General features: G+C 45.0%; 1 protein-coding gene across 2 annotated transcripts in view; it reads left to right on the top strand.

Annotated features, from left to right (window-relative positions):
- TXNDC11 (thioredoxin domain containing 11) overlaps positions 1–17,112 on the top strand; it is a 62,127-nt gene that overhangs the window by 27,956 nt on the left and 17,059 nt on the right. For both annotated transcript variants that reach the window (XM_075564282.1, XM_075564283.1), the window contains one exon: positions 5,965–6,058. In XM_075564282.1, coding sequence (XP_075420397.1) covers positions 5,965–6,058 — 94 coding nt within the window. The remainder of the gene's footprint in view (positions 1–5,964; positions 6,059–17,112) is intronic.

The following is a 17,112-nucleotide window of genomic DNA, read 5'->3' on the forward strand; positions in this document are numbered from 1 at the left end:
AACCATTGTGCTATCAGGGCTCCTCTGGAGTCAAAGACCACCTCCTAGGGTTGACAAAAAATCTTCCAGTAGAGCTGGTGCTTGAACTGGGCATTCTAGTCTCCCAACCGGAGAGAGAGAATGCATTTCTTTTGTTAAGAGCACCCCCTTTTGTGGTGTTCCTATGCTAGCAGCACCAGAGAATTAAGACTGTGTGTCCCAGGTGTTAATACAAGTACATGTTGTTTCATATGACATGCTGAATACCGCAATCTAATCGTGGAGGTTTATTTGCTTACACAGTGGCAATAGGAGATGGGAATTACACCAAGCCTTCATTAGGGAATTCTAAAGCATTCTCTGTGAAGGGCTAGAGCCAGGAGTTAGTTATATTGTCTTCAAAAGACCTGCCCCATACTCAATCTTTAATGCAACTTCCAAAAAAGGCATGCTTCTGAAATGGGTTAAGTCCCAACTATCGAGTCTGTTCTGACTCATAGCAACCTCATATAAGGTTTCTGAGGCTGTAAATTTTTATGGAAGCAGGCAACCTCACTTTTGTCCCAAGGAGAGCTTGGTGGGTTGAACCAACCACTTTGTGGTTAGCAGCCCACAGCACCACCAGAATATCTTTCAAGGAGCATGCTAACTTACTTGTTTTCATCAACTATCTCATCTCTTGATTTACATTTCTTTTATAAATCTGACTTTCAATATTAAGTATGTTGTGTATTTAAATTTAGGCATGCCAAAATTAGGTCACCATAAATATTAAAGTTTTTGTAGCACTTTTGAGCTTTGTCCTAACAGCAAAGGTTATTTTGTGCTCAGCTCATGTTTATAAATATGTTTGTGGTATCTCGTGGGAGGGTGTTAGATAATTTTCTTCTTCCATTAAAAAAATAATCTTTTGTCAGCAGTGTAATATTTAACCCATCTCACCACCAGGACTCCTTTCCATATTGCCGTGTGCTTCCATCATTTGTATACTGAACTCTTCCTGTGTGGCTGTACTGCTGATTCCTAGATGAGTGCTCTAGTAAAGTACCTTGGTGTGTAGTTTGACCAGCTTATGATGAGTGCTTTGAAGAATCTGTTCCGTGGATTTGATATTGAATGACTAGAAGAGTAAGAGCCCTGGTGGTGCAGTGGTTAGGTGCCATCTGCAAGTCACTTCATTTCAATCCAATCCGCCCCTTTTGTCCAGTTCTGTGTGCATTAGAGAGGTACCCTGGGGCTCAGTGGTTAGGTGCTCAGCTGCTAAGGGGAAGGGCAGCGGTTTGAGCTGCCAGCAGCCAGCTTTCATGCAGGGTGCAGCTTTGGAACGCCTCCTTTGCCCTGTCGGGTCACTGTGAGTTGGAATCGACTCGGCATCTGTGTATTTGGTTTTGCTTTTCCTCAAAGTGTAGCTTTTAGCAATAGAAAAGATTTCGTGTCGCTGTCTTAGTTCTCTAATACTGTTGTGATAGAAGTACCACAAGTTGGGACATTAGCTAACAGCAGTATATTTGTTCTCAATTCCGGGGCTAGAGGTTCAAACTCGGCTGTATAAGGCCCAAGAAATCATCAGTACGAGACACCATCATTCTTCTTGTTCACGAGAAGAAGTCCCAGCCATTCCATAGCAACCGTATAGGAAAGGGTAGAACTACCCCAGAGAGTTTTTGAGAATGTCACTCGTCTTTTTCCCAAATAGCTCGCTGGTGGTTTTGAACTGCTAACCTTGTGGTCAGGAGCCCAATGCATAACCACTATGCTACCAAGGCTCTGCCATCCCATTAGGGGTGAGTTAATGAAATGTTTGACCAAATATAGCAGAGTAATTATTAAGTGGATAATTTTGTTTGGCCCGATAATGATAAGAATAGCCAAATGGTCCTTGGCAATAAAATGTAACTCCTCCCCTGTGCTAGGGAAAGGTCTTCCCTCTCATGGTGCAGGAGGAGGATCCCTTGTGTCCCTTCAGAGTCAGTTCCTGCCAGCATCGTCATGTGGCTTGGCATCTCTCCCCTCTGTCTCTGCCTGCTGCTCCTTGAGTTTCCAGAGGTACTTAAGACATATCCGGCACGCAGAATGCCAGGCGACCAAGGTGTTTCATTCCTAGATGGGATTGCAATCACGTTTAGAATTCACAACATATATTTTGGGGATCACAGTTTAATCCCTACTACCACCCCAATCAGATCACCAATCATTAACTATAGTTTGTAAAATAGGTAACTCAGAGCCTAGATAAGAGTTTCCAGGTAAAGGACTTTGGGGTTTTAAAGTCCTCCACCCTGAATTCTGGAATTTTGAGTCCTTATTAGCAAAGGAGCTGTGAGGGAAGTGCCCTGGTGGAGCCCCAGTTGGCAAGTGCCCAGCAGCAGCCCTGCGAGAGATGTGCGGCCAGGCCCTCTGAACAGATTACGATGCTAAGGTACAAAGTCAGAAGCAGGGTGCTGTACTTGAAGTAGTGCTTGAGGGTGGCCCAGACCTGTGTCTCATAAAATCCTCCCTTGGAGCAAGGGTTAATGTGCCTGGGTTGAAACTTCAGTCTGTCCAAAGACACAATTTTGATATTTTATGTCATTTTGAAGCTTTTTCCTTTGTGGCCAAAACATTTTAAGGGCAGCTCCTTAATTAGCTGTATGTTTTGTTGCTGTTGTTTTTGTTAGTTTGGCAAAGGTTCCAAGAATAAATAGGATGGGGCCCACTATTCCAGGGGGTTGATTCTCTTTTAAAGCCGCAGTCAAGATATAACTATTTCTTATTGGGCCATCGGCATTTGTTTTTGCAGGACTAGGAGTGTTTTGTGCAGGATGATCACAACATTTAGCAGCATGTGATCTAGAGCCGTGGTGTCCAAAGTGGGCAAGACCGTCCCCAGGGGGACACTAGAGCAATCCAGGAGGGGAGTGGGAGGGACTGCAAAAGCAAATTAACTACCTTTTCCTGGGTTGTGGACTACAGTGCCCAAGTTTTGAATTGCCTGAGTGGAGGGCTGTGCTGAGTTTTGTGTTTTTTTCTGAAGAGGAGGCAGCAGGCCTGTTGGTTTGGGAACCTGTGATCTAGAGCAGGGGTGCTCAGACTTTGTAAGCAGGGGCCAGGTCACTGTCCCTCAGATGCATTGGAGGGCCAGACTGTTGTTTAAAAACAACTATGAACAAATTCCTATGCACACTGCACATATATTATTTTGAAGTAAAAAACAAATGGGGCAAAACACCTGGCGGGCTGGATAAATGTTCTCTGCGGGCCGCAGTTTGAGGACGCCTGCTCTAGCGTTTTCTTCCCCGACAGGCCCTGTACCCCTGTAGCTAAAGGCAGAAGGGAGCTGCCAGTGGCCACTACTCCCAAAGGGGCGGTCAGCAGCTCCGTCGTAAGACCTTCCCGCCAGCAGCCACTCGGCGGCTCCCTCTTCCTTGATTGTGCGTCCTGTCTCTAGGATATGGACCGGAGAGGACAAACATAGACCCCAGTGCTGTTTTAGTTTGGTGGATACCAAGTTGGTTAGAAAAGGAACAGGTTTGAGTTACAGTAATGCTATTTTTAAAGTCACTCGTTTAGAGCGCTTCTGATTTTAGGCTTTTTCTGGAGTCATTGACTAGGTATTGACAGCTTTACATCAAGGGCAGTAGCAAGTTAGTGGTACACGTCTCCCTAACTCGTGCAGGAGACCTGGTTTGATTCCCAGTCCGTGTACTCAGGCACAGCCTGTACCTCCTGTCAGTGGAGGCATGTCTGTCGCTGTGATGCTTAACGGGTTTCGGAGGAAGTTCCAGACTAAGATGGACTCGTAAGAAAGGCCTGATGGGCCACCTGTGAAAATCCCCTGCATGACAAAGTGCAGTGCTACAAGTGCGTGCAGTCTTTACGAGCCAGGCCAACTCCACCCAGCGGCTAATAGTAGCCTCAGCTTCCACACCACTGTGCTCACTTTTGATTTTTCAAGGAATATCTGTGTTGATCTGTTTAAGAGATGTGGTTTGTTGGCTATCTATCCCTTTGTTCTTAGTAGCTTTGGAACACTAAATTCTTATAAACTGAAGTGGGATTGGGGGAAAAATTTAAGAATCCTTGTGTACCTGTCTGTAGAGAGTTTGGTAGATTGCCAGGTGACAAAAAAATACGAGGATTTTGTAGAAACGCCAAGGTAAATGACTAGTTACATGCCTGTTAGAATCGTATTGTTTGCATGTAAAATCCACCTTGGATGTCAACTAAACAGATACCTTCTCTGCTTGTATGTAGTTAGACTGTGAATTGTTCTGGGAGTGAGTGGACATTAGTGCAGAAATAGTTCATGTAAATAGCCACTAGGGGATGTGTTGACCAAATGCTAAAATCCCTACAACACTGCACATGGCACCCAGTTGGGAAAGAAGTATTTCGTGCTGAGGAGGATTTGCTGGCCCAGCAATGTTACCTCCATATCCTATTTTTAATCTCCTCGTGATAGCAGGAACTGATTCTATTGTAGGTCCTGGAACAGAATTGAAAACCCACAACTTGGGTTAAGTTCTCATCTGTCACTTTTCACATTTTGCTGTTTGCTACATTAGAGGCTTGGTGGGGCAGCCCTTCTGCTTACCTTTCTGTCCCCATTTGTTCACTGACAAATGTTACCGCATTTCTGCTCCGTGCCAGGCACTCACTCTCTGAGCTAGAAGTGCCAAGATGAACAGGAGACCACCTTTGTTTCATGGAGCTCCTTGTCAGGGCAAGGAGAGACGAAAGCTCAGCTAATCAATGCCATGGAAAAACTAAGGGTGTGATCATGGGGGTGGGGAACGTGTTGCTATTTCAGCAGGCGGGAAACTTTGTCAAGGATAGCTCTAAGTAAAATGAAGCCTTTGTAATGCCAGGGAGCCCTGGTGGCGCAGTGGGTTAAGTACTTGGCTGCTAAGTGAAAGATCAGTGGTTCGAATCCACCAGCACTGCAGGAGAAAGATGTCAGTTTCCGTGAAGAAGGAAACCTGAGAGCCCTGTGGGCTTGTCCTTCCCTGCCCCGTGGGCCTATTCGGAGTTAAGGTAGGATGTGTGGCAGTGAGTTTGTGTGATGCGAGCCCCCTGAGAACATTTGGAGAAAGTGCATTCCAGGAGCTGGGGCCAGTGAGTGTAAAGGCCGGGGGTGGGGTGGAGTGGATGGCGGGGAGGACAGGATCAGACCTGTGAGACCAGAGCAGAGTGCTGTGGAGACTCAGCATTCTGATGTGTGACACTTTCGTTCATCTGTTCATACTTGTGGAGCTGCATCGTGCGCAGGCATGTATCCTTCGGTTCGTGGGGCATAGACCCACTTCTGTGAACAGCCACCGGAGATATAATGTGAAGTGGGCACAGCTAAGCCGGTTGCCCTGTATTTAATTTGTGACTGTGAGTGAAACATTTATTCATCATTTAACATGAATTTATCCTGTTGGATTTGGGTTGGGGGAGAGGGGTGGTCAGACACTTTGGTGAGTCCTTTTATTTTCCTTACTGCAGTTACCATTTTTGTGATCTGTGGTGCAGTGGATCACTTATGTGGCCTTTCTCACTATACGCCTGTTGCTCTCATTAAATCAGCTTCCTGTAGCTGAGTGAGCAGAGTGGAGGTGCCTAAAGGCCAACCTTAGAGACGTGGGATGAGTAGTGGAGGTGGTGACCCTGTTGTAGACTGCTGGATTTGGGAAAGGAGGTCCGTTGAACCTGGTATTGATCAAGTGTGAAGGCCCACGTGGAGCTAGTGAGTGAAGACCAAATCCAAGGAGTGTTACAAGGGAGCTACTGGCATTGCTTGACAGAGTTGTTAAGCAGAAGTACATAGAATTTGACAACAGAGGGTGGAAAGAGGGAACAGACTTAGGGAGAATAGGAAGTCTCAGCGCTGAATTTGCTCCTGAATGACCACTGCGCAAACTGCCCACCTGCCCCATTCATGTTCCAAATGGAGGGAAAGTTAAGTCCCCCCGGCAACCTTTCTCACGTGGGTGCCTTATACTTCTGCTCTTGCTCCCACAGCCTGGAGTCCTTGGGTTCTTTGAGTTCAGTGGCTCACCCCAGCCCCCTGGGTACTTGACCTTCTTCACATCAGCATTGCATTCATTAAAAAAAGGTAAGCATGACTCCTGGCCCGACATTTCATGGGAAGTATGTCTAGAGTGATACTTGCTTAGGTTCTGAAAATATTTTTTAAAGTCCGTGTGTGTGATTCCTTTTCCAGTGTGCTTTACTGTAATGGCATCATTTTCTGGGCCATCAGTAGCAAACAGAAGTAGGAGATTATTTCAAACATAAACTCTTACATATCTAGCTTTCGAAAACACTTTTACCTTGATCATATTGTGTCTCTAGTTTTACATTTTGCATTTAAAAATTTATTATACTTTGATCATTGTGACTTTTTTTCTTCATAAAGCTATCAGCTCTGGTCAAAATATTTGGTGATTATATGTATAATCTATCAAATAGATAGATATACCATAGTTGAACAATACATTTTCTATGAAGACTATTTTTTTACAAGTAGGTCAGGTCACATTTCAGTATATTTAGGAAATAGAAATAACTTGTAAAATCTGCCAGTTTCTGTATTCTCAACTCCATATTTTTTAATTTCAGTGAATCATACATTATTTGAGGGCCATCTTTCTGAATTACACAGGATGTCATGCCCCGTTTTTCATTTGACTGCATGTTCTTTGTTTCCATCAGTTGCTACCTCAGGTCCATTCGCTCACTTACCTCCATCTCCTCTGGTACCCATCAGCCCACATCGGAACTGTACCAGGGATGGTCCTAGAGTAGAGAGCCCAGCTCACATCGCTCCTCTCCAGAAGTGTAATGCTCCTGCCCCGCTCCCTACTCATCTCTCGCATCAGGCTCTCCTGCTCTGGCTCTGAGCTGGCTAAGTGCCTCCTCACACAGGACCTTAGCAGGTGTGACAGTCTTTCTGCTTGGAATATTCTCCCACCTCACTAACCAATAGGACCTTGTTTTCTACCTGCCATGAGGGCCCAGCTCAAACATCATTTTGGCAATCTTAGTAACTGGCCTGCTGCCCTGATCTCAATCAGTTACGAGTTGCTTGGCTTTATCTCTGTCTTCCTTCAGACCGAGGTCTCTGAGGGTGGAGTGCCCGGAGCACAGCAGGGGCTCAATCAGTATTTGCCAAGTGACTGATGACATCAGTGACCGGATCGTCTTTTCCGTAGTTGATCAACTCCTAGTGTTTAAGTGTCCATCTGTTCCTGACCATTAGATAGCTATTCCTTTAAAAAATATATTAATACCGTATTTTAAGTGAAAGTTTACATAACAAATTAGGTTCACGCTTAAGGATCTGTATACAAATTTTTTCTGTGTCAGTGGCTGCAATTTTACACTATGTCTACAGTCTCCTAATTTACATTCCCTTGTTTGTTTTGTTTCTGTTGGTCTAGCTTTCCTTCTGCTCCCTGCTTTCCCACCCTGTCCTTTGTGTGTGGTTCCCTCCCCCCTTTTTGGGACAGCTTTATCTAGGACATTTTATTATGCTTTAGGTAACAGTTCCCATCGCTCATTAGCATTCCGGTTCATAATTCATGCACGGATGACGCCAGGGCAGTGATTGAAACCCCCATAACGTGTTAGAACTCTCCCCATCTTCCCTGGGAGTGGGCTCCCGTTTCCATCCATCTGCTGCTCTGTTTCTCCCTGCCTTCCCATCTTTGGTTTCTAATCGATTTAAAACAATTTTAAAACTGATCATTGTAATACATGCATTGTCCTAAGGCTTCCTGCATAGAGACTCCACTGTGTTGAAGTTCTTCACCTGTCGGTGGAGGTCAGGGAAGGAAGTGAAATGGCCACTTCAGTCTATCTCTGTTCCCTCAGCAGACCAATGTGGAGAGCTTCAAGTGACTAAAAAGACTTAGAGGACCCAAATTTGAACTTGGAAGACAAAACACTGCCTGCTTATAGAAGCTTCAGAAGCAAAGTTTCAAAGCTTGGGTAAATTAAAGCAAACCCAGCAGAGAAGACTCCAACTGAAGATTAGACATAAAAGGCTAATTTAGGCAGCATGCAGTTTCCTGAGACGAAGAGGGTGGCTCAGAAGCTCAGAGGGGGGGTGATTTGGGATCTTAGGTCACCTGTGTGCTGCCCAGCCACATACTTGGAGTAAGCAATACCTCATTTACCATCTTAAATTAGATTTCTGTTCAGAACGTTCCAGAATTTTGCTTCTCATGGGAAAACTCTAAGCACAAAACAGTACCTGGTCTTTTTTGTTTGTTTGTTTGTTTGTTTGTTTTAAGCTAAGGAACATAGTAAATGGGGAAAAGTGATTTGCAAACACAAAATGAACCTCCTTAGTGACATTCCTAATTTTGGCAATTGAAGAGGAGAGGGACTTCAAAAGGTTCATGGAAAAGCAAAATTAGAAAATAATGGAATTTTTCCACAAACTTTTGAAGTCCCCTCACACCCAAGAGTTCTCAGAATATGGGTGAGTTCAGTTACTTTTTCTCCATTTCTTCTCCCTTTTGTGCAATCTGCCAATTCACAGCCACTGAGGTCCAGCCTAGCCTCATCCTTTTACGCCTCATTTATGTGGGTAAGCTCGTGTTTCACTAGGAACACTCTTAGAAGACTCAGGCACAATTGGAAGGATGCTTTTCAATAACGTGCACTGTGAAGAATTTTCATTTTGCGTTGGGCATCTGGGCTCCCCAGCCGCCCTCTTTCTCCGACCCTGAGACCGGATGATGTTTTACTTACCATGAATAGCAGGTGTGGTGAGAGAAACATGGCAGCACTCATTGTCACTGGTTCCACTCATCACAGATGTAAACTTCAGGCCGTGTTACGGATAGGGAAGTCGAGGTCTGAGAAACACGTGACGCTGGCGCACCTAGCGTTTGAGTAGAGCCCTTCACTGTGCTTCTGTGTGGACTGTTGTGGTGGAAAGCAGGTGGCCTGGCTCCTCTGTGATTTTTATTTTTTACTTGTTTCAGAAATAGCTAGAATGTTTTCTGAGTCTTGCAACTGTTTCTTGATGTGAGCTGGCCACTTTGTGTACTGAGAGAAGTCTATAATCCTTGAATTCCTTCAGTCCTCAGGAATCTTAGGGCTGACCTGTGAAGGTAGCTTCTCCCATACCTTTTCATTTCCTGAAAGGACATTGGTCTGGTTTCGATAGCTTTCATGTTTGCATAGGAAAACAGGAAAAATTCACTATTGGAACATTAACTGGGAACTTGCTATTTCCTTTCGTCTTACATCCACTCCTTTTACCCATGGCCCTTAGCCTTTGTTATGGCCTGTAGGCAGGGTGGGCTTGAATCCCGTCTACTTGTTCCTTTGGCATCCTTGCTTTCTGACTGGCATCTTTTTGAAAAAGTCATTGATTTTCTTATTTTTATTACTTATCTTTGAGTAGGAATATTAACTGATAAGAATGTCTAAGAATCCATTTCAGCTCCATCTTCATAGATCTCGTTTGTTTCTAGTTTAAGTAAATATAAATAAATATCTATCTATATCCCACTGCCAGGCCTCTACTGCCTCACAGAAACTCGGTATAGATGTTTGAGATCGTCAGTCTTTACTCGAGTGGGTGGCCTTGTCATTCTCTCGAGAAGCAGCTGATAGGTTTGAGTTGCTGCCTTGGCAGTTAGTAGGCTGACACCTAGCCCACAGCACCAGTTCCTGTACTTCTATGACTTGTGACGGTTGGGAAGACAACACAAGCAAAAGGCTCTTGAGGTCCAAATGTAGCTTATTGATAAAGTATACATATTCTCAAATTATAGAACCCCTTATAGAAAATAATGATATAGTATTAATTTTTTTAAATCTCGATTGTTTTTTCATGTAGATGAATGTATCGCTCTTTTTCTTGATTTCCTTTTTCTAAAAATCTAACCAAAAATTAGTTTATCTTCTTTTAATTAAAAAGAAAATCTATTTAGCACTTTGCCTGGAACCTGCTTGGTTTAAAATAGCATTGGCTGAAAATAGAGAGCACAATTGATTAAAAAAATTTTTTTGTAAGCCTTTTTCTTACTGGCTAATTTACAGAAGAGTTCCTCCCTCTGCCCTCTTCTTGACGCCCGCTGTGTGGCAAGGCACACTGTCACCTGCCATTCGCGTCTGTCTGCCTCATCTCTTGACCTAGATCGCTATTGTTCGCGTTCTGTCTTTGAGTAAATACAGTTTCGTTTCTTGCACAAAGTGTTGTTACCTGGTAAACTGTGGGTCTGCGTCCTCTCACCGTTATGTTTTGTGGGATATTCTCTTAGGTCTGTCTTTGCTTTTAGTTGGAAGGATATTGACTGTGCAAACTGACTTGGAGACAACAGCAATGCCCTTAGCACACAGCCTCCCTGTCTGGAATCACAGCACGAGTGCTCATTTATTCGAACCTTTAAACATGTTCATGGTAGGTGTCACACCTGTCTCTCACTGTTTGGTCATCGTGAAGTGCTGAGTGGTTCACTGTGGCCCAGCAGTGTCTGGGTGTGTGTCCAAAGTCTCTCCTCTGTTTCCCTACATGGCTCTTCCCATGTCATCCTAGCAGACTGCCAGTGTCTTCCTGGGCCTAAAGGAAATATGATAACGGGGTCAGTATTGTTAAGTTGCTTAATTCCCACCCCACCCCCTTCCTAGAGCAAATGTTATTAGCTGTAAGAATGTGATTTAGTATGTGTTTTTGTTGGAACTACAATTCAGCGTGTTTAAAAGAAGAGGACATTTGCAGCACCCTTTGATCCATTTTTTCATTCAGTTTATGAAAGGGTTGAGTATGCAGTGGCCTGAGAGCCTGTGAGGTCCTTGGTCTGTCATCTTGAGCCAATGACTTGACCTTTCTGTGTTTTCATTTGTCTGTCTATAACAGTGAGGAGGATGGGAGGGAGTAAACACTTGCCTGATAATACCACATTGCATGTGCCACCAACCTGATGTGTGAATAAAGCAAGAGCATTCAAGCCTATAAGAAGCCATTGCTGTGAGTTGAAGCTCTATGTACACAAATTGTTGGATGTAAAACTGATGATCTGTGCTGTGAACCTTCATCTAATTCACAATTTTTAAAATGTAGAAAAATTAGAAAGAATAACATTCCATGACTCATGAAAATGATATGACACCCAAAATTCAGTATTAACATTAAAAATTCCCCATTGTTGTTGAGTTGATCCCGGCTCATAGTGACCTTATAGGACAGGGTAGAACTGCCCCAGAGGTTCCTAGGCTTGTCATCCTTATGGAAGCCAATGGCTAATGCCGTCAGATATCAGTATATGGTGAGCTGTGTGTGTATGAAGGGCCCCAGGGCCTGCTCTCCATCCCACCCTGTCTCTGGGCTGAGACAGCGGACCCATCAGGGTGGAGCCCACTTCCTGACCTTTACCCTTGATGCTGTGTTAAATGGAAGGCTGCTTCTGAGTTGCCATCTACCTCCCTGAGTTTTCAAGACCAGGAGAAGGCCTGTGAGGTTTAGAGATGCCACCTAACTGGCACATTGCAGTTATCACATGGAAGTTTCCACACTCCCTTCTCAAGATGCCTCTTGTACTAAATAGTAGGCCATGTCTCCCGTTTAGCTACTCACAATGTCTTCCAGTTTCCCCTGGGGCACTTCCTAACAAGACGTTCCCAGAAGCAGGGCCCAGCTCTCCTGGTACCATGCCAGCTGACCAGCACATGTCCTGGCGTGACCATGGCCCATCACCTCTGCTCGCTGCTCCTTGGATTTCCCGCCTGGGAAGGGAAGGAGGTTTGCCCTAGTTGGCTCAGAGGGACGCTTCAGCTCGCAAATACAATGGTCTGGGCCTGTTTGTGCACATCCTGGGATCTGAGAATGATTGTGGAACATTTTAAAAGACTGGGTGACCAGACCTCCTGTGATTCTCTCACACACACCCCTCGCCCCCAACCACTAGAGCAGCCTGGTAGGGTAGGGGAGAGACTACTAACCTGGTAACTAGTAGTGAGATATCCTTTTTGGGGAGGTTACAGAAAGCGGGTCAGTGGGAGTCCATGTAAGATGGCATTTGATCATTTTAGCATCGAGCTTTGGCTTAAAGAGCGGGATGCTCTGAGAGTGCTTAGATTAACTTTCGCGTGTATGGGACAGGACGTATTCAGTTTTGAGGGTTATTTTGCCCTAATGTATTTTAGGAGCCCTGATGGTGTAATGGATTACACTTGGACTGCTAACTACAAGAACAGCAGTTCAAAACCACCAGCCACTCTGCAGGAGAAAGATGAGGCTTTCAACCAACTCCTGTGAAGACTTATAGTCTCAGAAACCCACAGGGTAGCCTTGCTCTGCCCTGTAGAATTTCTGTGAGTCAGAATTGACTTGATCACAGTGAGTTTGGTTTTGGGTTTTGGTGATGTAGCATGCTATGCAGTGGGCTGCTGACTTGCAAAGTCTGCGGGTCGAAACCACCATCAGCTCCGAGGGAAAGAGTTGAGCCTTTCTACTCTCATGAAGATTGATAGTCTCAGAAGCCACAGGGGCTCTTCTGCTCTGCCCTATAGGGCCACTGTGAGTCGGAAATTGCCTCTCTGGCAGTGAGTTTAAAAAAAATAATGTTTAGGGAATTGCATTTCTCTTTCCCTTCCTCAATTTACAAGGGATGAGCGGGGAGGGGAGTGGGACACAGCTAGGATGTTCTGTTTACTCAGAGGTTAGCAGGGTCTTAGCACACACCAGAATAAAAAGATGTTGTCTTTATGGGGCCTAAATACCGGGATTTTTTAATAAGATAATTGTTTTGTCCGTTATATTAAGTATTTTAAAAATATAAACCCTCGAAGTCACTTTTATGGGAGGTGGTGTGTGGAATATTAGTGATGACCCTGGCTTTATACATTGGACACAACCTATAATCTGCTTAAGCTTCTTAAGCTTCTTGTAAGGTTGCTTTCCATCAGGTGGGCAGGAACGTTACGAAACGCTTGAAAATGAGTCATCTTGTCAATGCTGAAGATGTTAGAGGGGTGTTATTTTTATCCTAGTTTATATAAGCCTCTGATCCTGCAATTTGCTCTTTGTCCCAACCTTTAAGAAGAAGGGAGAGGAGAAGTTTGTGAAAGCAGGTTGCTGAGCAGCAGGGCCGTACCCTGGTCTAGGCGTGCCCTTCAGATTGGCTGCTTCCTAGGGTCCTCGTGTCCCTGCGACGGCACCGTGCACAAGTTCGCCCTGCCGTGCAGCACGGGATACTCCTCGGCAGCCATAGCTCATGCTGAATGTTTGTACCTAAGGAGCCGCCGGAGTGAGAATCCCTCGTGTCCAGTTCTCTTAGCGTGCCCCTGTGGTACTGGAGAGCACTTTACTACAGGGCTGCACAAGGGCACACGAGCCACAAACTCAGCAGTTCATGCCGGGCACCAGCTCGGCCCTCTTTCTGGAGGAGAGGGAGCAGCGTGCCCTTAAACATCATAATTCTCTACCCTTGGAGGGATTTTTCTGTGAAAACATTTGAGAAATACCACCTTCTATGTTCTTCCCAGATGAATCAAGCAACCAGCCCACCCACCTTCATGGAGTAAATTTTGCCTCATAATGAACCTTACCTAGGGTTTCCAGGATGGTCAATCTCTGTGGGAGCAGCGGCTGGTGGGTATGAACTGCCGACCTTGTTGGTTAACTGCCCAATGCCTAACCCTCCCAGATAACTGCCCATTATAAAGGCATACTGCTGTTATTGCCTCAGCCTGATTGGATTGTCTTCCTGGGGTAAATAAATGATTTTTGGGTTTTCATTGTCAGAGCGTTGGCACAGTCCAGTGGAAAACATCTAATAGAACAACAGCGATTGCTGTTGAGTTGACTTTTGACCCACAGCACCCCTGTAGGGCACAGTTGAAGTCCCCGAGGGCCCCCTGGGAAAGGCAGCTGCTTCATCTCATGCCCACAGACTCACTTGGCAGCTTTTGACTGTTGGCCTTTTCCATTAGCAGCCAGGCCTTAACCACTGTGCCACCAAGGTACTCTAGAAACCACAGAAGTCATTTACATTCTTCTAGTAGGTACGTTAAATTAATAATAATGTTTTATTTAACCTAGTGTACTCACATTATCATTACAACATGTCTAAAAAATTATCATGGGGTATTGTGTGATTTTCTTTCCTTAACCACATCTTTGAAAAGTGCTTTATATTTAATTAAACTACAAATGTGTGGGAATACGTTACTGGTATTTAGATTTAATGAAATTTTCAGTTGTAAAGGAGATTCACGTACTCATATTGATCCAAACTGACTTGGAAGTCTTTCAGTGAGTGAGTCGAGTGTCACTTCAAATTTTAAATTAATCAGAGTTGAAGAGTCAGTTCTTGAGTTGCCCAGTGGCTGCTACACACAAGTCTGCATACAGGGCCTGGCAGAGGCCTTGGAAGGCATTGGCGAAGTAGGGTACCGGGCTTCCTGCTGGCAGGGCACTGAGCAGGTGTTTCAGAATGTGACCCTGCTCCTGTGGTCCTTTGTAGTATTGAGTGTGAGCACCTAACCTTTGCTTCTGGCGGGACCTTTTATTTACAGCCTTGAAAACATACAGTTACTTCTCTGCCCTCACAAAAGCCAAGCTGCTATTTCTTTTGCATGTTGTAGTAGGTGACCACCTCTCAGACTGTGTGTACTGTACTCTGATAATGAATGGAAATTTGAATCTTGGCATTGGGAGCTCAGGTAACTGGTATACAAGAAGATAAAGCAGTATGATAGGAAAAGGTGATACAGAAGAATCTTGGTGTAAACCAGAGAAGCCCATGGGTTTAAACAGGGGTGTCTGCTGGGACGGCAGATCCCTCTGTCCTCAGTGCAGGACTAACAAGATTAGTGAGGTGAAACTGGGGCCATAGTAGTGGGAGGAGGAACTTTTCAAGAACTAGAAGATAGTTGTGTGTTTCATCAGTGCTCTACTGCATTCTGGATATATCGTCCCTTTGGTGTGGCCCTTCTGTGAGGGACTGTCCAATTGTCTACAGATGGGCCCTGGGTCTCCACTTTGCCTATGTTCCCTCATGTCAGTTTGTTTGCTTGATTTTGAACTTCTGATACCTTGTCCCGTGGACACCTCATGATCACACAGGCTGGCGTGCTTCTTCCATTGGGGCTTTATTACTTCCCTGCTAGATGCCTGCTTGTTTGACTCCAAGCATTTAAGACCCCAGATGCTATATCTTTTAATAGCCAGGCACCATCAGCTTTCTTCATCACATTTGCTTCTTTTTTTCAAGTGTTTTAGACAGAAAAGGAACCTCCTGTCGGTACTTTAATCACCCCATGAATCGCTGCTTCAGATATTAAAAGGAATTGGAGCTCTTGGCCTTCATAATCTTTTGCAGCTCTGTTACAGATATTCTTGTCAACTCTGAAGTCCATGCTGTAGAGCTTTAGTGTGCGACCCAGAGCCCGGCCCCTGCCTATGTAAGTGTGGACTGAGAACCAAAGGTCAAGGTTTTTTTTTTTTGTTTTTTTTTTTTTAAGTTTTCATCTTTAATTAAATGACTTTGGGAAGAACATACATTTCTATGACACCAACACTACAGTTTCAGGAGTCACAATTAGATAGAATTATATCTATTCCACAATTAATATGGATGCCAACATCTCTAGCCATTCATTTTGTTTCATGGCAAACAAAATCAAGAAAGCAAGCATTAAACGAAAGAGACCAACTGCTTCAGACACGGCAAATCCCAGGAGAGCACGCCAGGACAGCCGCTGCTTCAGCGAAGGGCTCTGCCGTAGCCATTGATTCGGTTGCTAAGGACGGTTCCAGCTTCTCCTACTGTGGCAGCACCTGCACCAATACATTTGGCAGCAGTATCAGTCTCTGCTGATTGCGCTGGTCTGAAACTCTCTTCGGATCAGTGGAGACACACCAGCCTGGGCCCCAGTAAACACTGCTGAGCCTCTCCGGTTCTAGCCTCTGGTCTATAAAACACTGATGCAGACATTGGTCTGTGGGCAACTCTGGATCCAGCTCGGATCAGAGCGGGGTGCAGGTGAGCTTGGTGTGGGCGAACACCGTAGAGTCTTCAGGGAGGCACGGCTGGGTGACAGGCGGTGTGGGTTCCTCTTCCGCTTCCTTGCTTTCCCGATGGTGGCACTGGTGACAGAGGTCAAAGGCCTTTTTAAGGGGTGCGCAGCTAGTTGATAATCCTGGGACCCAAAATACCTGTCCTGACCTAAACTCGGCTATTTGTAGTGCACCACACTGCCGTGTACCAGAATAGTGGGGTGCACTAGTGCTCCGTGGCAAGGTGCTGCAAGCCCTGCAGACCTTTGCTTCTGACACCCGCACCCCTGTGCTCTTCGCCATCTTATGGGGATCTTTCTGACACAAGTTGATCGTTACAGAGACGTTCAGCTGGCTGACTTCCTGGCTAGCAATTTACAGAGAGACTTTTCTGATTAATTGCATTAGATCTTGCCGTGGTTAGACCTTTAGGGATGATGACATTATCCCGAATTTATTTTTAATTAGTTAGCACATTCAAAATCCTTAATTAAAATATGGAAGGAGGTTTTATTACCATTAGGACCAAAGAGTTCATTTTACAAACGACAAAGAGTCCTCTTGTTAAGCGCCCTGGGTACGTAGAATAGGCGTACCATTCTCTTGCGTCATTCTTACACTAGAACTGAATCCAAGCGTTCTTTGTTCACATGCAATGGCAGACCCCGATTGCTTTCCAGCAAGATTTCTCCATTGTGCAGGGGCTTTCTTAAAGAAACACGTGACTTTATAAAGTTCTCTACATGGGGAAAATGACGTTCGTGAATTGTCATGTTTGCGTGTACTGGAAGCTATTGTGTGAAGGAGGCTATCCCAGGCTGTCACTTTTTGTTGCCTTGCTCTAATAAGTGGCAGAGTGTCACATGCCCGTCCTCCTGACTTCTTCTCCTCTACTCAGGCTGCCCCTCTGTCCTTCGGAAAAGTAAGGTCTTTCGCGCTGCTAATTCGTCACCTCTCTGAGGCCCTGTGGTTCCTTCTGACAGCTTGGGATTTGAACTCATCATTCCCTCCATCACTCCCTTCCCCAGTCTTCTTTCATGTGTGCATGGTGGAAGTGCCTTAGCTTGGCTTTGCACCTGTAGTCTGTCCCCATGTGCTGATGCCGAATGGTGGAAACTGTCTCAAAGAAGGCACTTGTCTATACCATT

This window comes from Tenrec ecaudatus, chromosome 12 (assembly GCF_050624435.1).
Source record: "Tenrec ecaudatus isolate mTenEca1 chromosome 12, mTenEca1.hap1, whole genome shotgun sequence".
Taxonomy (NCBI): Eukaryota; Metazoa; Chordata; class Mammalia; order Afrosoricida; family Tenrecidae; genus Tenrec; species Tenrec ecaudatus.